The sequence below is a fragment of the Ictidomys tridecemlineatus genome, chromosome 15 (genome assembly GCF_052094955.1).
Source record: "Ictidomys tridecemlineatus isolate mIctTri1 chromosome 15, mIctTri1.hap1, whole genome shotgun sequence".
NCBI lineage: Eukaryota > Metazoa > Chordata > Mammalia > Rodentia > Sciuridae > Ictidomys > Ictidomys tridecemlineatus.
In genome coordinates, this window is record NC_135491.1 from 36,135,661 (window position 1) to 36,158,770 (window position 23,110).

The 23,110-nt window shown below is 56.4% G+C and overlaps 1 protein-coding gene across 6 annotated transcripts in view; it reads right to left on the reverse strand.

Annotated features, from left to right (window-relative positions):
* The window catches only part of Cngb1 (cyclic nucleotide gated channel subunit beta 1), a 65,357-nt gene that overhangs the window by 22,461 nt on the left and 19,786 nt on the right, over positions 1-23,110 (reverse strand). For 4 of the 6 annotated variants that reach the window (XM_078032404.1, XM_078032403.1, XM_078032402.1 and 1 more), the window contains 11 exons: positions 20,002-20,089; positions 17,329-17,596; positions 13,683-13,839; positions 11,457-11,570; positions 9,038-9,195; positions 7,888-8,043; positions 6,772-6,980; positions 4,544-4,594; positions 4,115-4,201; positions 2,035-2,099; positions 735-857 (listed from right to left, as the gene is read on the reverse strand). In XM_078032404.1, the coding sequence (XP_077888530.1) occupies positions 735-857; positions 2,035-2,099; positions 4,115-4,201; positions 4,544-4,594; positions 6,772-6,980; positions 7,888-8,043; positions 9,038-9,195; positions 11,457-11,570; positions 13,683-13,839; positions 17,329-17,596; positions 20,002-20,089 (1,476 nt within the window). Of the gene's footprint in view, positions 1-734; positions 858-2,034; positions 2,100-4,114; positions 4,202-4,543; positions 4,595-6,771; positions 6,981-7,887; positions 8,044-9,037; positions 9,196-11,456; positions 11,571-13,682; positions 13,840-17,328; positions 17,597-19,444; positions 19,482-20,001; positions 20,090-23,110 lie in introns of all 6 variants that reach the window. The other 2 variants (XM_078032405.1, XM_078032406.1) reach the window with 2 other exon arrangements.

Genomic DNA, 23,110 nt, shown 5'->3' on the forward strand with positions numbered 1-23,110 from the left:
GCCTGGATCAATGACCACTCCACAGCTGGAAGCAGGTGCCTGGAGGGGCACCCAGTGTGGAGGGCTGAGCTGTGAGCTTTTCGCATCATGAGAAGCCCCGGGGAGTGCTTGGGTATGCACCAGACCCAGGCTTCATCCCCTGCCCCGTGGGGGAGAAAAGAAGGAAGAAAAGCGAGGCAGTCCATGTACGGGACCGTTCTATGACCCCGAGACCACGCTAAAGAAGTTTATTAGTTTTTATTAATTCAAATAATTGACATTTTTGCACCCTTGGCTATTCCCCTTGCAAGAATTTGAGATGAGGAAACCATCAGGCCAGAGGACAAAGGTGCCCTGCAGCATCACATGGCACATCCACACCGTCGCCACCCTCCGGTCGTTGCCCCTGTCCACAGGGCTGGTGACCCCCGGGAAGCTGTGTTGGGAAGTGTTTTGTGGCCTCGTTCCCAGTGGGCCACGGGGGGTGAGGGGTAGATGGACGGTGTGCTGGCCTGCCCTCCTGGGCTTGGGAAGCTGAGAGGACCCTCCCTGCGGGTCTCGTTCCCATCTGCACCTGTGCCAGCCTACAGCAGGTGCGCAGGAAACTGGCTCAGGAAGACAGGGGACGTGGCCCCTGAACCTCGTCTTAGGAGAGCCATTCCTTAGCAAAGCAGTGGCAGCGGGACTCCTTTCTAGGAGCCTGTATGCTCTGAATGACAAAGACGGAGAATGTCACCGGGAGGAGGCGGGCTCACCTGTTTCCCACGCCGTCGTACACCCAGTGGGTGGAGCCGATTCCCTGGTAGGACGACGCCCAGTAGTAGAGGCAGGAGTTGAGGTGCAGGCTGTAGAGCAGGTAGGCTGTGGTCCTGATGACCCTGCCCAGGCGGGACACCACCCAGTGTGAGAGCGTGACCCCAGGTGACAGCGTGCTGGTGGCCTCTCGCCACCCCAGGGGCAGCGAGGGGGCTCACCCTCTCCTCCCGGGAAGCCCACTTCACAACTTCCCCCATTGGGACGTGTGGCCCGGCCGTGGTGGACGCCCTGCCATGGGAACAGCTGGGGGCCACACTGGCCCCATGGGGCACTCTTCCGAGGCAGTGGCAGTTAGGAATGGTGGCCCTTGATGGGAACCTTGTCAAGACTCAGGCTGGGACTGGTCCAGGCGGGAAGAGCTACCTGCTGATGAGTTCTGGGGGAGCAGAGGGGACAAAGGGGTCACGTGGCTGTGGGGACAGCCTGGAGGGGACAGGTGACTGCAGAGAGGTGACCATGAGGCCGAGAGGGCTGAAGAGGAGGGAGGAGCCTGGTTTCCCAGCGTGGCTGGTGACCTCGTGCCCCCCCCCCCCCCCCCCCCGTCCACCTGTGTGGACCCTCGTCCCAAGTCACAATGGGAGGAAATAGGACGCTCCTGACTCTAAGCATAAACATCCCTTCAGAGAGGAGGCGGCTGGGCCAGGAAGAGGCCAGGAAGAGGCCCCGCTTCCTGTGTGCTGAGGCCGGGAGGTCAGGGTGGGACAGGGCAGGCGAGTGGTGAGAACGCTCTGTCCTGTGGGTGTGGGTGTGTGCGTGTGTGGAGTGCGCGTGTGTGGAGTGCGCGTGTGTGGAGTGCGCGTGTGTGGAGTGTGCGTGTGTGCGGAGTGCGCGTGTGTGTGGAGTGCGCGTGTGTGGAGTGCGCGTGTGTGGAGTGCGCGTGTGTGGAGTGTGCGTGTGTGCGGTATGTGTGTGTGTGTGTGCATGTGTGTGTGGGTGAGTGGTGTAGTGTGTGTGTGGGGGGAGTGCATGTGTGTGTGGTGTGTGTTTGGTGGTGTGTGTACACGTGTGTGCGCGCACATGCGTGTGTGTGATGTGTGTGCATGTGAGGGGGTGTGGTGTGTGTGGTTTGTGGTGTGTGCACACGTGTGTGTGTGTGCATGCGTGTGTGGTGTGTGTGTATGGTGGGGGGGTGTGGTGTGTGTGACATGTGTGTGTGTGGCATGTGTGTTTGTTGTGTGTCCACACGTGTGCATGTGTGCGTGTGCGTGTGCGTGTGCGTGTGCGCGCACGCGGCCCCACCTGTACACGTAGGCCTTGCTGAGGATGGCTTCCAGGCGGTTGTTGAACTCGAAGAAGGCCATGTACTGGGAGCAAGGAGCGGGCGTCAGGGGCAGCCACGCTGCAGGGGCCACGCTGCCCTCAGCTGCCCGCGGCCCCAGGACTGAGCCCTTCCTCCCGGGGAAGGGGCTGGACAGTGAGCGTCCCAAACCAGAGGGCCTCGCCCTGGGCCTGGGGGGGCCAGAAACCCCACTAGGAATCATGGCAGCCCTGGGCCCTTGCCGTGGGCGTCACACAGGGTCCTGGTGTCACAGTGGCGTGGAGTGAATTAATGGGGACTCCCAGACCTTCCGACCCCACCGTGAGACTTTCAGGGGTCCATGCATCCCAGGTTAGGGACTCTTTTAAATGTTGACTTTTAAAGGAAATAATCTTATTTTTTAAAAATATCGTTCCTAACACTTCTTCCTTAGTTCCTTCAAAGGCTTATTTATAGTAGTAAAAGTATAACACTGACTACTTTTTTTTTGACGGAGGTTCCTGTGGATTGAGCCCAGGGGCACTCCACCACTGAGCTACATCCCTAGCCCTTTTTATTTTTTGAGACAGGGTCTAACGAAGGTGCCAGGCTGGCCTCAAATTCCAATCCTCCTGTCTCAGCCTCCACGTCATTGGGATTACAGACGTGCACCACCACTCCTTTATGGAGCTCCTGTGATATGATCAGTACCTTATATAACTACCTCCCTCCCTCCCTCCCTCCCTTCCTCCTTCCTTCCTTCCTTCCTTGGGGCTAGGGACGGAGCCCAGCGCCTGACACACGCTAGGCCAGCGCTCTAACACTAAGCCACACCCCCAGCCTTATAATTCTCCTTTGACAGAAAGTTGCCACTCAGTGAAGTCCAATAATGTGACCAAAGCCCATGCTGGGAAGTGAGAGTCAACATTTCTTTTTCTGCTTGTTTTTTTTTTTTTTTTTTTTTAGCTGTAGATGGACACAATACCTTTATTTTACTTATTTATCTTTTCATGTGGTGCTGAGGATCCGACCCAGGGCCTCACTCGAGCTGGGCAAGTGCTCTACCACTGAGCCCCAGCCCCAGCCCCAGCCCCAGCCCACATTTGAACTCAGACCCAACCTTCCTCATGCCCATGACTAGCTCTAAAGCAACCTCTGAGCCCCCGGGAGGCTGGAACGAGTCAGATAAGAATGGTGCCAGGTTCAGTTTCCCTCTTCCCCTGGGCAGCCAGGAAGCTCAGAGGCAGCTCCTGGGTGCGGTTTCACCCGGGCTCTTGCCTTCCTCCTAGTGTTCTCTGCCCTTTTTCTCTGGGTTATTGATGTGATCGCATTTCCCTTTTGTGTAAATCCCCCCTAAAAAAGGCACCAGGCATAGTGTAGGGAGAGAGAGGAATTTAAGTGGTTGGCTGGAAAAATTCATCTGGGGATCCCAGGAGCCCTGAGTGGCTGTCTACCCTAGCCACATTAAAGGACAGTTAGTTGCCAGGTCTCCAGTATCAGGAAGACCCTCCCTGGGACCCTGCCTCTCCCCAGTGAGTGGCAGGATGAACAACTGGACTGACACTGAGCACCAACCAATGACCAAACGGGTGGTGGGCGGGGCCTTCACACCCATCCTGGCACTTCCTCTCCTGTGACCTTGGGCACATCACCCAGCAGCTCCAAGTGCCAGTCTCCCTGTCTTTTGGGTAGAGCCCATCATAAAGTGGAACCCCACTCTGGACCATCTCTTTAACGGTCAGAGGGGACAGACTGAGGATTCCAGCCCTGGCTCTGCTCTGTGCTGTGTGCCCTTGGGCAGGTTCCTTAGGCTCTCTGAGGCTGTCAGCACAGCACCCACATCCAGGGTTGAGGAACCAGGGCCTGGAAAGCCCCTGGATCAATACCTAGCAGCAGTGCCAGCTGGTCACTTTCCATTAAGACATGGGAGGAGTAGGTGCCTGTCCCCTGGGCCACCTGCGGGGACACCTCTCCCTTCCTAGGCTCTTGGGGGAAACTTAGCGGGACATTAAGGTGGCAGTGTCTAGTGCAGAACACAGAGGCGCTAATTAGGCACAGGGGAAGGGCGGCTGCGGGTCTTACCTTTAAGCAGCGGGGCAGGCGGAGGAGGGGGTTCATGCCCAACTTCAAGTAGAGCAAATCCAAGGGCAGGAGGCACAGCAGGTCCATCTGCAATCCCAAGGGCCCCACGGTGCACGGTGAAGGGGGGGCAGGGGAGCGAGGGGGAAGGGCGGGGCCTCTACCCTGGAAAGGTGAGGTCAGAACCCCAGGAGGGCCTCAGGTGGGGGTAGGAGATATCCCACCAACCGTCCCTGGCTTCAGCCTCCGTGGAAGCACCAGGCGGCTCCGTTACCATGACCATGGCCCCGTGGCTACTGGGAACCAGTGGTAGGGGCTGGCCCCTTGCCAGGTGGCCTCTGAGCGCCACCCAGCCTGAGTGGCCTGGAGGACACTCCATGGGAGATAGTGGCAGCCACGTCCTACGTGTCACGGCGGGCAACCTGCACGCACCTTAAATCGGCGGGACCTCAGGTAGTTGTTCCGCATCTCCTTTTTGTCCACCTGAAAGGAAATGGACAATGACGTGAAGTGGGTGAGAGCTCGGGCCCTGACCTGCGGGGGCAAAGGGGGTTCCTCCAGAGCCCCTCCTCCCAGAGCAGCCGCCTGAAATGGGCAGTCACGGAGCTTTCCCTCCGCACGCTGCTCTTCCCCACGACCTGCGGCTTTGACTGAGTGGCGGGGGCCATGGGACCTGCAGGGGCTGGCCTGGGAATTCTCTCCCCCTTAATTTGTTTTAAAGGCAAAACTTCAACGTGTTCACATGCAGGGGAGCAGGGGCTGCTGGTGGGAGTTGTTTCTCTGCTGTTCTGGGTGGAACCCAGGGCCCACCGCATGCCGGGAAGGCGTTCCCACTCCACCGCACGCACCCTGTCCCTCCCTCCTTGGGGAATTTTAGGAAGTGACTTGAGTGGGTAGATAGGGGGCTCTGGGATTGCTTTGGGGGTGGGACTGGGATCGCACCAGGGTTGCTTTGCCCCTGAGCTAATCCCCACTCCTTTTTCCTTTTTTTTTTTTTTTTTTTTTTTGGTGCTGGGGACTGAACCCAGGGATGTTCTACCACTGAGCTGCTTCCCGGGCCCTTTACTATTTTTTTGCACGTTCTTTATTGGTGCATCATACTTGTGCATCGTGGTGAGGTTGCTGTCACATAGTCACACATGCTCACAGTGTAACAATCTCATTTGGCCAATACCACTCCCCAGCCCGCCCCCCTCCCTCTCCGCACCCCCCCCACTCCTTTTCTGTATTCTACTGAGCTTCTGCTGATTTTCATGAGATACCCCGACCCTTCTCCTCCTTTTCCCTCTCTAGCTTCCACATTTGAGAGAAGACATGCGACCCTTGACCTTCTGTGTTTGGCTGATTTCGCTCCACGTGATGGACATTTTCCTGCAACTGCCATAATTTAAATTTTCTTTATAGCTGAATAAAACTCCCTGTGTATAGACACCACATTTTCTTTATCCACTCATCTGTTGATGGGCACCTAGGCTGGTTCCATTTCGGCCGCGGTGAACCGTGGGCTGTAACCCGGGCAGGCATGTGTCACTCTAGTAAGATGACTTTAATTCTTTGGGATAAAAACCAAAAAGCGGTATAGCCGGGTCATATGGTGGTTCTATTCCTAGACTCTTGGGCAACCTCCCTACTGATTCCCATAGCTGTACTGATTTACAGTCCCACCCACAGTCTAACAGTGTTCCTTTTTCTCCACATCATCTCCATATCCTATTCTTGATGGCTGCCATTCTGACCCGTGTGAGACGAAATCTCAGTATAGTTTTGGTCTGAATTTTCCTAACTGCTAATGGGGTTGAGCATTTTGCTCATACACTTGTTGGACATGTGTATTTCTTCTTTTGACAAGTATCTGTTTAATTCATTTGCCCAGATGCTCAGCTCAATTGCTGAGGGGCCTCAAACTTAGGACTCTCCTGCCTCAGCCCTCTGAGTTTCTGGGTTTACAGATGTGCACCACCGGGTCCAGCTCTTTTTTTATTTTTTTAGGTTGAGACAGGGTCTTGCTAAGTTGCCGAGGCTGTCCCTGAACTTGCAATCCTCCTGCCTCAGCCTCCTGAGATGCTGGGCTTACAAGGGTGCACCACCAAGCCAGCTGTCACTTGCTTTTGGTAAGTCACATCAGGGCCTTGATTTCCTCAAGCAGGAGCTGGCCTAGACCAGGGTCTCAAAGTGGTCCAAGTGGCAGAGCATCAGCAAGCTCTCTGCAGGAACCCCAGGAACACCCCCACCCCATGCTGGTTTCCAGCAGTTACCAAGCTGAGCGCCCTGCATCCTCTCAATCGATCTACACAGCAATGCCACCAGGTGGGAACTATTACCAACCCCAATTAACAGACGAGGAAACTGAGGCTCAGGCCATTCAGCTAGGATTTGAACAGTGTGCCTGACCTAAAGGCCATTCCCTGGGCTACTGCTGCATCCTTAATTCCAGTGGGTGGTCCCGGAGCTACTTCGCCTATGAACAATATTGGATGTGTGTCCTCTGAACCTACCCAAGTGTGCAAAGTAAGCTACTGTGTTGTGAAACACACACAGGCAGCTGCACCTGAGCTTATCTTATTCACTTATTTGTCTACCGCAGCATCAGGGGTCAGTCCCCTGAAGGCTCTGACTGGGGGACTCAGCCCCCATCTCCCCTCCCCCAGCCTGTGACTCACGATGATGTCACCCCCTCGGACGAACTGCAGGCGGATCTGGAACACGACAATGTCCAGGAGGTAGATGAGGTCGCACAGGTAGTCCATCAGCAGCCAGAGGTGGACGTTGCCCGGCGTCTGGTAGGGGAAGGCCCAGCGCACGGGGATCAGCCAGCAGTTCCAGTTCCAGGCCAGCACCACGAAGAACAGCCACAGGATGTACATCAGGTCTGCGGGGAGGGAGGTCGGGCAGCTAGATCCAGCTGGAACCCAGGACCCTCCTCCGTGGCGCCAGGTGGGCTTCCAGCTTCCCAGGGGCCTGCACCTGGTGTTCCTGTCACTGTGCACGGGTAAAACTTTCTGTGCTTTAAGGACAGATCACCCCCAGGCCCTAATGAAGGGACACTGAGGCAGGGTTACAGGGACATTATTAGACAGTAGACACCTAACTAGAAAAGCATTTGGCTTTCATTCTTTTTGAAAAATTTTCTAACTGGTAATTCCTGCCTTAGTAAGTCATGCACGGAGGTTGGACGGATGGAGGGACAGACAGGGGGGTGGATGGATGGATGGACAGTGTAGGTCTCCTAGTCATCTTAGAAGCCCAGGGGACACCAGGATTGGAGTCTTGCCCCCTGAAAGATTTCCTTTGTGACCTTGAGAAAGTGACTCTCTGGCACTTGTCCTGCTCGTCTCAAAGTCACAGGAGAATGTCAGATAAGAGGGGCAGGGAAGGCCTTTGTAAACTGCAAAGTGCTGTGCACATAGGCAATGGCATCGCTCCTGAGGACTATAGAATGCGCTTAAAGGGATGAGAGAGGAGTTCCTCTTCACTGTGGAGGAACCTTCCCCGTCTCGGTGCAGCCCGAGCAGAAAGCCTTGGCCAAAAGCCAGGAGTCCTGGGTCCGTGCTAACTCACTGTGTCTTTAGGCTGGATGGTTTCTCTGTGCCTGGGTTTCTCCATCTCTAAAATGGGTGTGACCTGGCGTTCCTATTCCAGCGACTTTTGTTGTTGTTTAAGAACCAGGTGAGGAAGTGTGGAATCATTTGGAAAATGGGTCACAAACCTGGGACGACGTGGCCTCCCACCTGCCTCTCACCTCATCCACCCTCTCCCGCTGCACGGTGGCAACTCACTGGTCAGCGGATCGATGCTCTGGGGGAACTTGTACTTCTTCCAGGGGCGCCGTTTGAACTTGCAGCAGAGCATGTCACAATAGTGCTCCTCCTCCACCTGCTCCACTTCTGGGGGCTTCGAGGCTGGGGCGGGCTCTGGGGCTTTCTTGGATGGGGCTGAGGGATGACATGGGTGACCACCTGTCCAGCCCTGAGAAGGGTCCCCACCACAGACCCTGGAACCAGAACTGAGGGGTCCACCCCACAGCCTGCTGCAAGCTCTGTGCGTGGAATCCAGGGGGCTCCCCAGAAGCGCCCCTGGGCTCCCTCTGCAGCAGCAGCCAGGCTGCCCCCCGAGACTCTTATTAACTATAGCACGGAACTGCTCCTCAGGAGCTGTCCCAGTGAGGTCCTCCTGGGCACGTTGACCATTTCAGCTCAGCCTTGCGCTCCTGATGGTCAGGGGTTTGTACCCAGGGCCCTCACTGTTGGGTCGGAGTGCGAAAGGGCCCAGAGAAATCAGGAGATGTTGCTCAGGCTTCTCAGAGCGGGAATCCTGGCCCCTCTGTCCCTGCCAGGGACACTGACTGGGACCTGGCCTCCTGCCTGGCAGCCACCTGCTGCTCTGGGTGACGAGGGCCTGTTGCTCACAGGCTCAATGTGGCCGTGTTTCTAGCTTTGGGACTATGAGGTGAGGGTCTGGTGAATCCATGGTGGGCACCGGAGTTCCAAAGCCCTTCTCTGGAAAGATCTAGAAAACCTTCCTGACAAGAAAGCATGGTTCTTATTTCCCCCTCAATCCTTGAAAGAAAGGAAAATGTTCAGGTGGCCCCACAAGAACTTTCGAGGCTCTGATGAATCTGAACAATAAGACCATCTGGGACACTCTCTGACTGTGGCCCGAGACACAGCCCCACGCAGGCCCCCACCTGCCAGCGGGAAGGGGGCAGAGGGCCCGCAGTTGCCCTCGTGAGCAAGGTTGTTGCTCATAACCTTGAACTTTGTCCCCTCCCAGATAGAGAACCCGTATTCACAGGGCCCCGAGTCCCCAGCACGGGGATCTGGGCTTCTCCTGTGCACTCCAGACTCGCCCTGGGCCACCTTGGTTGGCAGGGACTTTGGGGACCCCATCCTTCTCTGGCCAGGTGGACCACCTACAGCCCCCACTCACAGGGCTTGGGGCTCTCCTCGTCGGAGGTGACATCCGGGTCGATGAGCTTCTCCTTCACCTTCTCCGTCCGCTCCTTGAAGAGCTTCACCAGCTCCTGCAGCCGGTCGTTGATGATGGCGCTGTTCTGGCTGGCGGTGGAGGCCGCACGGTCCTGGCCACTGTGGGAGTGGAACACAGGCTGAGCAGGAAAGGACCCCGGTGTCCAGCCAGAGCTGGTCAGCGTCCGGGGCTCACCTTCCGTCAGAGCCAGGAGGAGGCACATCCTGCCCCCGCTTCTCCAACACTAGAAATTCGACCCTGTCCCCTTTCTCCCAGGAGGAAATGCAGCGGGGAGCATGTGCAGGTGCGCTGGCCCCAGGGACACTGTCACCCACCAGGGTCAGAGAATGTACCCTGGTGCCTCTGATCCAGGCGCAGTTCCTAAAATAAACTTTCGTTCCATTTGTAGTTTGGGGAGAAACTCTAGGAACTCAGCCCAGAGTTCTGCAGAATCGGGGACTTAGACCCAGCTCAAGGTTCCCAGGAGACTTGTGCCTGCGGTAGAACAGAGAGGGGAGCAGGGGCTGTGTTTGGGGACCTAGGACATCAGTGGAAAAGGCACTGGAGACATGTGTTAGCCCTCTTTAACCTACAGGACTTAGAGTTCATGCACTGACAGTGAAAGAGAGTGGTAGAGAGGGAGGATGACGGCTGCCCACTTTCCAACAGCGTGGGGCATCTGCCCTGCGTGAGCCGGCACAGGTCACATGAGCGGGCTCCCCTGAGTGACCACACTGTGATCAGCTTGCTGAGCGGACTGTACCAGTAGGGTTTGCAGATGTGATATGTATATATGGGTCAAGGTGCAGAAACTCAAGTCAACTGCTTCTCTTGGGCTGAACCAAGGAATGGGCCTGATAAGAGGTGGCATGCAGGTACGGCAGACACGGGAGCTGCTTCCTGGCATCTGCTCTCCCCCGTGGTGAGTAGTGGCTGGAATAGAGCCACCCAGCCTGCGACTTCACTTCCAGGTATGTGTGGGAAGCTGTCACCATTGGAACGTGAGTAGATATGTGACATGCAACTCCAGAGCTCCTTGCTGAAGAAAGGCCTACAGTTGTCCCTTTCTGATGATGACCAGTGGGATCTTGGAAGCCACATGGAAAAAGTGGCAGAGCCACTGTAACCTGGGTACCTAAATGATTCTGTGGAGCAGAACCTTCCACTGACCAGAAACATGCAACTTGGGCCATAACTATGACATATGAGATATCTTCTTGTCCCTTCAGTCACTGAACTTTTAGGGTATACTTGTTACAGCGACTTAGCCTAACTAATACATGGGTATCTATGTTGACCTCCTTATGAGATTTCAAAGATAATTTTTTGCATGTTTGTGCAGTGCTGGGAATTAAACCCAGGCCTTTTTGCATGCTAGCCACATGCTCTACCACTGAGCTACATCCCCAGCCCCTATTTTTAATTTGAAAGACAGGGTCTTGCTAAGTCACTGAGGCTGGTCTCAAACTTGCACTCTCCTGCCCCAGCCTCCCAAGTAGCCACCGTGCCCAGCTAAGGGTAATTTTTATTATCATACCTGACTTATGCCATATTATCTGAGGCTCGGTCCTCATCCTAACCTACCCTACTGTATTAAATGTGTGCTAAAAAGGGCAACTGGTCTGGGGATGAGGTTAAGGGTTTTTCCTGCTTCTTCATCTGCTGATGAATTTCCTGTTACTCTGTTAAGCACAAACTGCATAAAATTATGAATATAGAAACAAAAAAAGACCAGAAGGAGGAAGGCAAGCCTGGCATCTCCTGTCTCAAGAGGCTCATGCCTGGAGAGCATGGCAGGGACTGGGCTGGGGTACCCAACATGCACCAGGTCCCTCAAATCCTTCAGAAACACCCCCCATTGACCCAGCCTTGGGATCATTAGATGCCAGAGACCCCAGCCCAAGGCCGTCACTGCCGTTTCTAACCCTGTTTTGCATACAAGGGGCAGCAGGATCGCCAGGGAGCGGGTGCAGCCTCCCCAGGGCTGTGGTCTGAGGCTCTGATCCAGTAGAACTGGATGGGCCCGGGGGTCTGTAGTTTTAACAAGCTTCCCAAGATGGGACCCAGTGGAGATCCCGTGTCCCCCTGTTCCTGCTGACCCTTTTGGGGTCAGTCACCACCCCCTTGTCTCTGAGCACTGCTGGCTGTTCCCAGAGCTGGACCCAGAGTTGCAGTCTATCCTGCGGAGTCGGCAGAACTCCTGGGCCAGCCAGGAGCAGCCAGCGCAGGAGACCAGCCGGCGGACTGCTCGGAAGCGCCTGGGAGAAATACAGTCCCCTGGAGCAGCCGTCCTCTAAAAACACGCACGCCCCCCACCTCCTCATCGGCCCACCCCACCCAGCCCCCAGCACCATGAGACCCGAGGGGTGGCCCCACTCACTCGGCTTCCTGTGGGGTGGTGGGGTCTGACCAGGCCACCACTGGGGACTCGGCTGGTGACAGCGCCCCCCTGAGTTCTTCGGCCTCATCATCCTCGTGGGAGGGCAGTTTCTTCCTGAAAGGATGCAGACACACAAGGTACCTTTAGGAGGGCAGAGAAATGACTTTGACCCCGAGGACCACCTGGAGCCGGTTCCTAGGTAGAGGACGGGGCGGGGTGCTTCTGCCAAAGGGTCCTCATTTCGCTGGAGGGGGGCACAAAAGAAAAGAGAGGGACACTGCCGGCCTCGGACCTCCGTCTTCCCACCTGCTCACTGACGTGGTATCAGGCAAACTTGAATTGGCACCCAGCCCTGCCTCAGGCCAGGCGTGACCTTGGCAAAGGACTTCAACTCTGAGCTCTTTCCATTTCCCCTTTCTGTAAAATAGGGCTAAATCTCCCCGACTCCACGGGGTCCTTGACACTCAGCCAGGTCTCAACTGGGACGTCCTTCCCCTTCTGTCTCCTGTTCCAAGTCTCCCCTTCTCTGTGCCCACGCTTTCACGGTGTGACCTCGGGCAAATCCCATCCCCTCCTGGACTCTAGGTTCCCTATCTGAATAAACGAAGACTATAAATTATCCAGGGGTCCCCTGTCATTCAGAAAATTAAACTCTGCCGTAGAATGCTGCATTGGGGGGCTTTTTGCATCTTGGCTGATGGCATCTAGGCCTGAAAACCACCTGGATCTCAGGGACGAGAAGGTTCCTGCCCAGCCTGCCCCTGGCTTGGGGTCCCCAGGTTGGAGCCTGGGTGGTCTGACGTGGTAGGAGAGGTGCCTTTGATACTATTTGACGTTGGCATTTTAGGGGTGAATTCCCTGGATTTTCCCACCCTTTGTCTCAACAGCGAGAATGATTTGGTTGGCTGGGTTACCCCAAAACCTGGGAAGAGAAGAAAAGCGATGAAGAGAGAGAAATTTCTTAACATCAGCAAGGAAGCCATCCCCGGAATTAGAGAAAAAGTCCTGCTCAGCACAAAGTAGAATAAAGAAATAAAGATCATTCTGGAGGACCTGCCCAGGCCAGTGTCCACCACTAGGAACGGCATTTTATGGGTTAGCGACTTAGGTGCTGGTGGAGAAGAAGGGGTCGTTTCTTAAGGACTTGTACTATCCTATGAAACGCAGAAGACAGTGTCAGCACATGGAGACGGTGACAGTGTGTGAAACCAAGTGTCTAGGGACATGGATCAAAGCATCAGCACAGCAAGCCTGTGTTATCCATCAAGACGAGTGTCCGAACAAAGATGAGCACTCAGCCCTTGACCCCGAGTGTGCTGGGCCCAAAATGGGACAGCGTGGCCACACGTGCAGCTGGGCCCACCCCACCGTGAAGGTGTGAGCAGCCTGCTGAACTCCGTTGTAGCAGCAACTTACCGAACACAGACTATAGCACTCAAATGGTGTCTTGCACTCCTGCTTTCACAGTAGCCAAGAGGTGGAAATAAGCTAAATGTCCACCGTGGGTGAACAGTGCTGAGGATGGAACCCGATGCCTCACATGAGCGAGGCAAGCGCTCTCCGGCTGAGCCACCGCCCCAGCCCTCGCGTGCTACAGTGCAGTCACCACAAGACACGGCTCCAGGCCCAGAGCACAGAACAGCCGCAGAAGAACAAATACCGCCAACTCCACTGACCCCAGGTGCCTACTGAAGGCCTGGAGCTCACAGACAGGAGGCTGACGCTTCCCAGCTGGGCTGGGGGAGGAACGAGCAAGTGTCGTTCAATGTACAGAGTTCCAGTTGTGTGAGATGGAAAATTCTAGAGAGCCGCTGCATCGCAATGTGCATACAGTTAACGGTATGACACATTTACACTTTTGTTGAAGAGGGGGAGAAAAGGACTGGTAGTTGATAATCATTTGTAAGTCCAACTGAACCACATCCTTTCAAAAGCTAAAATAAAAAGGAAGTGTAAATGAGGTTGTCCCATTCATCACATGATGTGATTATTTACTATGCGACTGCCCTCCTCTCCTGGCTGAGGGCATCCAGGGCAGGGCCTCCCGGGAGAGCCCCTATAAAAAGCCCTGAGCCAGGCATCAGGAGAACCAGGAGAGGGTGTCAGGGTCCCAGCGCTGAGGCCAACTGCAGCGTGACGTGTCCCCTGTCTGGCCTCCGTCTCCTCCTCTGCCACGTGGACAGGGGGCCGTGCCCAGAGGAGCCCAAGAGAAGCATAAAAGGTCACCTGTGGGCCCCGGGGGCCGAGACGGGGACCGTGAGGGTGTCGGATTTGACGGGCGAAGGTGGCAGCTGCTCGGGTGGCGTCTCCTCCACGATGAGGGGGCGGCTGTCCGCCTCGGTGTCTTCCACCTGCACCTCTGGGTGCTCCTTGGTGGCAGGCACTTGGGGAAAGGGAGAGAGGAAGGGAGTCAGGGAGAGAAGCCGGGGTGGCGGGGGGCCTGGCCACGTGCCTGAAGGAAGCAGCGGAGCCGTGTCTGGAGGGAGCCTGGCAGCCTCACCTGCCCCATGCAGGGTTGCGGGACGCCAGGCCTGAGATGCACTGAGGGCCACAGCCAGGCCAGCCACCAACCAGGAGCCGCGAAAGAAGCCACGAAAGAAGCCACATGCCATAGAAACCCTCCAAGCCCTGACTGGCTCCCCGAGCCCAGAGGGAGCATTCACGGGGAGGGGGTGACAGTGTTTGGACAGGGCCCTCAGGGAAAGTCCCAGGCCTGGCCTAGCACTGCTGGTCAGCTGCTTCCCTTCTCTGAGCCTCAGTTTCTCTCTCAAGGTAGGGTGACAATGCCACTCAGGCCTGTGGGAAAACCCAGGGGACACAGACCGTCTTTCTAGTGTGCGCCACCCCGATCTGGGCACCTGCTCTGGCATTTCCCGTTTTCATACATGCCAGGAGCCACCAGAACCCAATCTCCAGACCGCTGAGAAGTGTGTCACCAGGTCCTCCCTGGGGACACCAGGTGTGCTCCTGCCTCTGGCTCCATCCCCCACCTCAGGGACTGTGGGGACAGATCTGCCCAAGCCCAGGCTCAGAGGATGCCGGGGTCTGAGCAGTGCCCCTGCTCTTTCGCCCCCGCCAACACCTGGGGGACCCACGGGAGCAGCTAGGCCCAGGCCTGGGCCCCAGCAAGGTAGGGGAGGGCAGAGATTGAAATAATTGGATCTAAGACTTGGGGAGGTGGGTTTGGGAGCCAGGGCATCACCACCTCACCACCGAGCGTCACCCGGCCCTGGGTGTGATAATGGCCATCGTGGGAAGGCCGGCACTTTGTGGAGTTGCTTATACTTAGTCTCGTGGAGGGGACCTAAGGAGGCATCGAGATCTCTTGGCATTTTTTAAAGAATGAGACCTAATCTCTAGGAGGAAGAGGATGAAGGTGAATGGAGACGTTGCCTGAAATGTAAAGGAGACACTTTACCAACCAACAGGAGATTCCCCGGCCTCTGGGCGGGAGGAGGACAGGAGTGGGAGGCCCTCACCCAACTGCTCGGTGGCCTGGAAGGGTGAGCTGGGGGAGGAGAGGGGACAGGGGACCGCCAATCACGAAACCTCTGGAACATTCTCAGGGACCTGGGAGGGCAGCAGGCAGCCCACCAAATTCAGCGTCCATCGCGAGGGGGCTCCACAGAGCTGCAGGGGCTGATGCCCACCCTGCCTTGTCCTGGGTGGGACCCTGCATCCTTGATGCCCCTGGGGTTCTGGGGAGAAAACTCCCACGACTGAGGTTGCATTTCCTACCAGCTCAGTAGAGCAGGAGCTCAAAATAGCAGTGCATCGGTTTACACCATGTCCATGTACAGACTAAGAATTATTAGAAATATAGGGCTGGGGCCGGGGCTCAGTGGTAGAGCACTTGCCTAGCGTGTGTGAGGCCCTGGGTTCGATCCTCAGCACCACATAAAAAAAATCAATCAATCAATCAAATAAAGGTATTGTGCCCATCTACAAATAAAAAAAATTTTTAAAGAAATATAAAGAAAAAATATTACATTACTAAATTGGTTAGAGAATAATATTTACTGTTAAGTACTTCCTATATGCCGGCCAATATTTCTTTTGCCAAATTCTAAGTATTTTATATATATATATCAACTTTTTTTCATTGTTGCTTTGAGATGGGGTCTCACTATGTTGGCCAGGCTGACCTTGAACTCCTGGGCTCCATCGATCCTCCTGCCTCAGCCTCCTGAGCAGCTGGGACTCCAGGCACCGGGCTACCACACCCAGCTCTGTGGACTCTCCAGCCCTTCCCTCTGTGCTGTGAGGTAGTTGTTATCCTGGTCCCCACTTTGTGCATAAGAAACCGAGGCACAGAGAAGCGAAGAAACCCACAGCTGAGCAGGATTCGAACCCAGCTCGGAAGGTACCAGTGGCCTCACTGAAACCCTGCGTCTTGCTCTGTCTTCTCATTTCCTTATCTGTTGCATGTAAAGTCAACACATGTCGTACCTCTGCCAGATCCACCCGCTGTCACTGGGGACATTTCCCAGTGGGGATTCCCAGGGACCCAGGAGGACAGAGGATGATCTCCAATGTACAGATCAGGCAAAGGAGAACACAGAATGGGAACATGACTCCCGATCCATTCCCTCTAGATTCTGAATCCACAGAGGGGAAGTGAGGTTAGCGCTTCGGTGGCCTTCACTAACGCCCCTATGACACAGCCGAGGCCCCTTTCAGCCAAGGACACAGCACGGCCCCCAGCCTGCCGCCACCCCACCCGTAGCTCTCAGCACTGATTTGTTTTCCGGGTGTTTGGGGTTATTTCTCTTCATGGCAAGCTGTGCTGGTTTTCCATTTGAATAGTAACACCAAGTTTCAGTAAAATGAATTAAATTGAGAAGAGAATCCAGTTAAAGAAAATAAGACACCTATAAAAGGAGAGTTGGCCCAGAATAGGACAACAGGTATGGGGCGATCCAGGGGAGAGGGAGTCGGGGGACCCCTGGAGTGGGAGAGTTAGGGTCTGCCCACCAGGGCACGGACCCACGGTGGGGGTGATCAGCATGCCACCTCACCCCAACTCTGAGCCCATCGAGAGCCAGGAAGGGAAGAGAGGAGCCAGTGTCCCCGTGAAGGGCTCAGTGAGACCCACCACCTGGCCTGGTCTCAGAGGCAGCTTTGCATGGTGTCAACCCAAAATAGCCAACGTCAAAAGGAGAGTCGGCAGGTCTGGCTTCAGCTAAGGCAGAAAGCGGCAGGGATCAGCCCAGAGGAGCCAGTATGTCCCTGAGTACTTTCATCAGCCAGTGAGCAGCTGTAGCCCAAAAGCCACTATGAGGACCGTGTGACAATTAAAGGGATCCAGACAGGCCTCCCTCTGCGCTGGCCCCTCAGGATGGCCTCCTCCTGGCCGGCCGGCCTGCACCTGGCAGCTCCTTCTTTCCTGAAGTGGAATTTGCTGAGCAGATATTAATAGTCCTCAGAAAGCCCAGCCAGCAAACTCTCACCATCAGTAGATTGTATCTGCAGAGGGCCTGACTTCACTCTCTTATTACTTTTCTTTTTTTAATGCCCTTACCCCCAAAACGACTAGCTCCTTGGCCCAAGCTTCGTGGCCCAGAGATCCGAGAAAGTGCATCTCTCTATTTTTTAAAAACCCGATTGCCTGCAGAAAGCCACGTGTAAACCCAAAGAAATAATTGCTAAATGCAGAATGTAGGCATGGGGAGAAAGAGAGGAAACCCTTTCATGTTGCCACCGCAAAGCAGAGGGAAGGCCTGGTTCCGCAGAGGAAGAGAAAGTGGCTTTCCCTGAGCACAAGGCGTGGTTCCACACCCTGGCCACAGAGCCCTGTAGGCAGAGAGCCCAAGCCATGCACCAGCTGCACCCGCCGCAGGCTGAAGCGCACTGGGAGGTGAGTTCGCGCTACCTAGGCGACGAATGGAGCTCCTGGTCTCCTTGGCGAAGCTGGAATTGGACAGGGCTGTTCTCCGGGTGACGAGGACAGGGATGCGGGTGATGGGCGGGCGGTAGCTAGGCACATTGGGGAGGTGCTCTGCCAGGTTCGGGGGTGCAAGCCTGGGGGCCCCCTGGCCAGGCGGCTGGTCCTGGACCAGGCGATTCAGCTCCATGTCCTGGCCTGGCTTGGCCATGGTGCTGGAGTCCGAAGGTTGCGGGCAGAGGTGTGACCCTGGGGACTGCAATCGGGAGCAGAACAGGGAGGCGGTCAGTGGGGCTCCTCTCTCAGCACCGACACGGAGCAGCATGGTGCCCATCTGCATTCGCAGCAGCTGTCCCCGGTCTGAAGCACCCCTCACTCTTATCCCTGAAGTTCAACATCGAAAGGGTCATCCAGGCATGTGGCCGGTCCACCCAGCAGCCCCAGCGCCTCCTGACTTTTCGCGGTCTCCACTGACCACCTGCAGCAGCATGACCCATCTCTGACCAAGGAAAGTCAGAATCCCGCAAAGCAGGACTCACAGGCTCGGGCGCTAAGAACCAGAGTCCTGGATGGAAAATATCCTCAGCCCAGAATCGCCCAGGCCAAAGAAACCCTGGAGGTAGATCAGTGTCACTTCCAACCAGGGGCAGTCCCCTTTCCTGGGGCCCAAACTGAGCTGCATAGTGGAATCAGCTGGGGCTGTCGGCGTGTCTGATACCCAGGCCTGTCATCCCCAGGAGCTGACCTCATGGTCAAGATGAGGCCTAGCACTGGGAGTTTTAAACTCTCCCCAGGATTCAAATGTGCAGTCAAGTCTGAGAACCAGGGCTCAAGGCCATTCCCCTTTCAAACGCTAACACACAGAGCCAGCGTCAGAGGACCTTGTAACACGGTCAATTTCTGACTTGGCTGGTCTGGGCGGTTCCTGGGGCTCTGCATTCCTCAGCAGCTCCCAGGTGACACACAGCTGCTGGCCCTGCGTGCAAACTTTTGAGTATCAATGGACAAGAGGCCGTGCCTCAGCGCTTCTCCAGTGTGGCTCCAGCACGTGGAGCAGGGGCAGCACCAGCCCTGCTGTGCCGGTTGGTCCTGGACTCATTGGAGGCCCAGCATAGGGCCTGGACTTGGTGGGTCTCCCACAGATGAACATGAAAGTTCACAGAGAACTCTTTGTAAAGGCCAGCTGAGGGGCAAGCTGGGGACACCCAGGTCAGGACCCCGGCCCAGTGGCCGGGACACAAGCATCAATTGTCCTCTCCACTTCTGACTCTTCCCTTGGCACCAGCAGCGATGCCGGGCACCTTCGATCCATCGCGTCCCCTGTTCTGCCCAACAGCCTTGGAGGTAGAACTATGATTGCTCCATTTTTCTGGATTTAGGAGCCAAGACTCTGAGAGGTCGCAAAACTGGCTTTGGATCACGCAGCCAAGAAGGGGGAGAGGCGTGAGGGGCAGGTTTAGGCCTTGACCTTGGGGCAGCCTCAATGGTATCATCTGTCCAGTGGTCTGTCTGCATCGCTGGGCAGCTGCAGTGCAGGTGGCTGGAGGAATGGGAGGTGTGTGGGCCGGGGCTCCACGTCTGTCTGTCTGTCTGTCTGTCTGGGTAAGATGGCCTGGCTGCTGCTCCACCCCCGGACTCTCAACCCCCATTCTTGAAGCTCTCAGGACTGGGGGTGGGTGTAAAATACAAGCAAAGCCCAGGTGCCGGCCCCACCCTGCGAGCTCAGCCGTCGGGATGAGCCCTGAGACCCAGGGTCTGGGAGCACCATGTGCAGGCTCCGTCCGGCCCCACTGTCCCTCACTTACATTATGCGGTGTCTGAGCTGAACCCTCGCTGGGTGGGACCCACAGCTACACTCCCCCGAGAGGCATGGCAGGGGCGGAGGGTGGGAGCTAGGAATCCTCGGTCCTCCCTGCCACTCCCCTAGGACCTTTGAAAGACGTCATCTGGCCATGACAATGTGGCCCAAGACTTGCGGGATGGGCTTTGCTGAGGGCGGACGGTGGGGCAACAACTTGGAAGGAGGTGGAGGGACAGGCAGAGAGACCCCCCCAGCCTGAAAGGACCCCTGACATTCCCCGCAGTCACCTCCACCACCACCCACCTGCTGAGCTGGCGGCCTCGGCCTCCTCCTGCAGCCCCTGCAAAGATACAGCGGGGCAGTGCTGGGACACCCGCTCCGGGCCTCTGTCCCAACGGCCCACTCAGGACATCTTCAGGGGTCCTCGCAGCCCCCCATTCTACTCTCGCCCTGCCCAGGCAGGCAGGCCCTGCTGGCCCGTCTCCAGGGGCATCCAGACAGGAGGCTAGAACCTGAGGAGTCCACAGCACACAGGAAGCCCCAGGCCCTGACTTGGGGACTTGTCACATGTGCCGAGAGGAGCCATCCTGTTCGTATGGGCACAAATCAACAACAGACCCCACCGGAAGCCCCACCCCGGACGGCACCTTGCAGAGGGTACGAGCACTTTTGGATCCTCCTGCAATCCCAGGAGGCGTTTTAGCAGGTGGTCACGGAGGCCACATGGCAAGGTGAACCAGGTGGGAATCTGAGCCCAGCTCCACCCAACCCCACCCGTGGCCAAGGTCCTCCCTGACACCTGAGAGGGGCCCTCCACTCTCTCCCCTCCACCCTGCCCAGGCCTCAGGGGTTCTCCGTACCTGGAATGAGGCCTTCGGGGGCTGCTTCCCGCCTCCTCTGCTCAGATCCACACTGGACTGCACCAGCCAGGAGCTATCCAGCCGGACACTGGGGGGGGGGGTGCGGAGGGTGGGGTTAGGAGCGCTCACCAGTCCCCAAGCCCTGCTGGGGCCGAAGCTCTAGACCAGGGGTTGGGGACAGAATGGTCAAGACCAGGCCTTGTCCTCATCTGGCTCCCAGGGCAGTGTCCTGCTGACCATCACTCTGAGACACAGGACAAGCCACACCTCTGCTGTGGGAGGGCTTCCTGGAGCAGGTGGCCTGCAAGCTGGGCTCAAGGATGAGGATTTTAAAACCAGGAACAGGAAGCCAGGACGGCAAGAGAAGCACAGAGGAGGAGAGAGGAGATGTCCCACACTGCCACTGTCAAAGCTCTCAGTGGTCACTGACCCAGGTAGCAGGCACACATGAGTGACGGGGTCAGAGGGCAGTGTGGGGCAGGGAGGACCTTGGCAAGTGGGAGACCCATATCCATCTGCAGACGGCGACCCCCCTCTACTGGGAATGGATCTTGCCGTTTTCAAGAGAAGCCTGAGCTATATATTTTGAAGGTGGAATTTCCTGATATTTAGATGCCAATAATTAATTCAGATTAATTTGAAATTGATATGTAGATATTTTAAAAAGAGCCTTTCTCCAGGCAAAATCAGGCCCTTAGAAGTCTAAGTATGACCTCTGGGTTACAGGCCGACTTAGAACCGGGGGCTAATGTGACTTTTGTAGTTAGAATTAGTTGTGCTTCTGAATAGCCCTGTCCCAGCCCTTGGTTCCCTGTCCCCAAGAGGCTTATTGAAGATGCTCTGGGGTGTCCGCCACCCAGAAAACCTGGGTTCACCTTCCTCTACCCAGGGGGCCTCATCTCAGCCTTCTCAAGGGGGCTGAGGAGGTGGGGACAGGAGTGTGGCCGAGTGGGTTTGAATCCAGCCACCTGGGAGCAGGAATCAGCCCAAGGTCACAGTGCCACAACAGCCCTTGTAGGCCACGGGCCAGGCCCGGTGCCAGGGGCTCCACATACAGTGTCTCCCGACTTTTCATGTAAACAATCCTGAGAGACCAGGGCTGTGGCTAAGACCATTCCAGCTCAGAAAGTTGAGGCTCAGAGAGGTTCGGTGGCTGGTCCAGGGTCACACAGCCTGTAAGGGGGGTGGGGAGCCTGGAAAAGACACAGATGTCTCTGCCCCCAAAGCCAGGTGCTTACCACTCAGTTCTGCTGCCCACCTCTGAGCGGCGACATGGCCCCATGTGACACGAAGGAGTGAGACCCAGGGTTTGAATGGCACCAGCACCTGACTCACTTTATTTTTCTTCTCTGTGTAGACATTTCCCTTGTCAGGACCTCAACTCTCAGGGTAAGGCTCCCCACCTTGCCCAGCACAAAACTGATTTTTTGGTAGAGATTCAAGTCATAAGAGCAGGCCACATCATGGCTTCGACAGGTCCTGAGCACATCAGCTTTCAGCCCCTGATCCCCCAAAACTCTATTATCAACTCTGGTTTTAGGACTGTGATGGTATGAGATCAGTATGTTAATATCATATCTTGCACCATCTTTCTGCCATCTCAAAGCCCTTGGGGGGTGGGAAAATGATTTTAAAAGAAATTAAACCATTCTCAGGGCTGCTGTATTGCTCCGAGGGAGAACGGGCACCCAGAAAGCGCTGGGTTGGAGCCTCAGCCCTGCAGAAAACAGGAAAAACAAGAAACATTCTCACGGATCCCTGAGATCCGTGGGCACCGCGCCTACTACACAAACCATGGCCTGGCACGGCTGGGGAGCTAGGGACCTCTGCTGCCCAGGGGCGGGACCGGCTTCTCCCTCCCCAAACAGGTACAGGACCCTTCTCTGAAGGGCCAGCCCTGGATGTGGGCTACCCTTGTCCCAGCCAGAGGCATCCTGAGGTCCTGTTCTTTCCATTATCAGGCCAGGGAATCGCTGTCTGGCCTGGGGCAAGTCCCCTGAAAGGCCTGGGGCCGCCTCTGTCTGCTCATCTGTCCAGTGGGCAGGACTGGCCTGGCCTGTGCAGCCGGACTTCCTTGAAAGAGGTCAGAGGGCCAGTGGGGACCTCGTGGAGAAGAGACTGTCAGAGCGGTTCTTGGGATTTTTCTGGATCTTTCACCTCTAAACACAGAAAGCGGTTTTCCTTGGCCCAAAGTACCAGGCTCTGTGTTCACTCAGGAGCCAACTGGGGACAGAACCCCAGCTCTGGGCTTCCTGGTGGGCCAGCCCTGGGCATGCAGGGCACCATCTCTGAGCCTCAGTTCCCCATCTGTGAATTGGGATCAGTGATGGAATCTGCCATTCTGACTGTCTCAGCTCGGTCTAGCGTGGAAAAATATCACCAGTCAAACGACAGCTATTTCTGTCACTATTCTTGTCATTGCTATGGTTCATCCCAAGGAGGTGGTGGTCGGCAGGGCCATGAAGTCACCCACATGGACCGGGAAGTGTTTTGAACAGTCAGCCTCAGTTATCCACGGACCAATGTGCCCAGTGGTGTCTGTGCCCATATCACCAAGGGCCGTTGGGGGTGGTCCTTGTACCCAGGTCACACCGTCCCTACTCCATCGTGTGCCCGGTACCTGCCGAGGTTCCCACTTTCCCAGCCCAGAAGCAACATCCTAACAACTTCCAGAGAGTTCTCAAGCCTCGGGGACCCCCGAGCAAAGGAACCGGGATGGGCCAAGGTGGGCTTCTCAGAAGGCCTCTCAGGTCCCAGCCAGCGGCAGCCCGCTCACAAGGGCTGGCCAGTCCACTCCTCCCTCAACCGCCCCAGCAGGCTGTGTCCCCAACACAGGGTCCCCATGTCGCCTGCAGCATGCTCTTCCCCTGGAATCCCAGCCACCAAGGAAGGAGGGAGGGGAGCCCTCGGGCACAGGCAGCCACCTACTTGGGTCTCTCGGTCTTTGCCAGCTCGGGTGCCCATGGCGCGGTTCAGCTGGAGGCTGTGCCCTTCACCCCGAGCCCGGGGTGGGAGCATGCGTGGAGCCTGGAGAGCCCTGGCCCAGCCAGGAGTCCAGCGTCCAAGCCAGAGCGGCTCGAATGGCAGCTGAGCCACCAGCCCTCCTGCC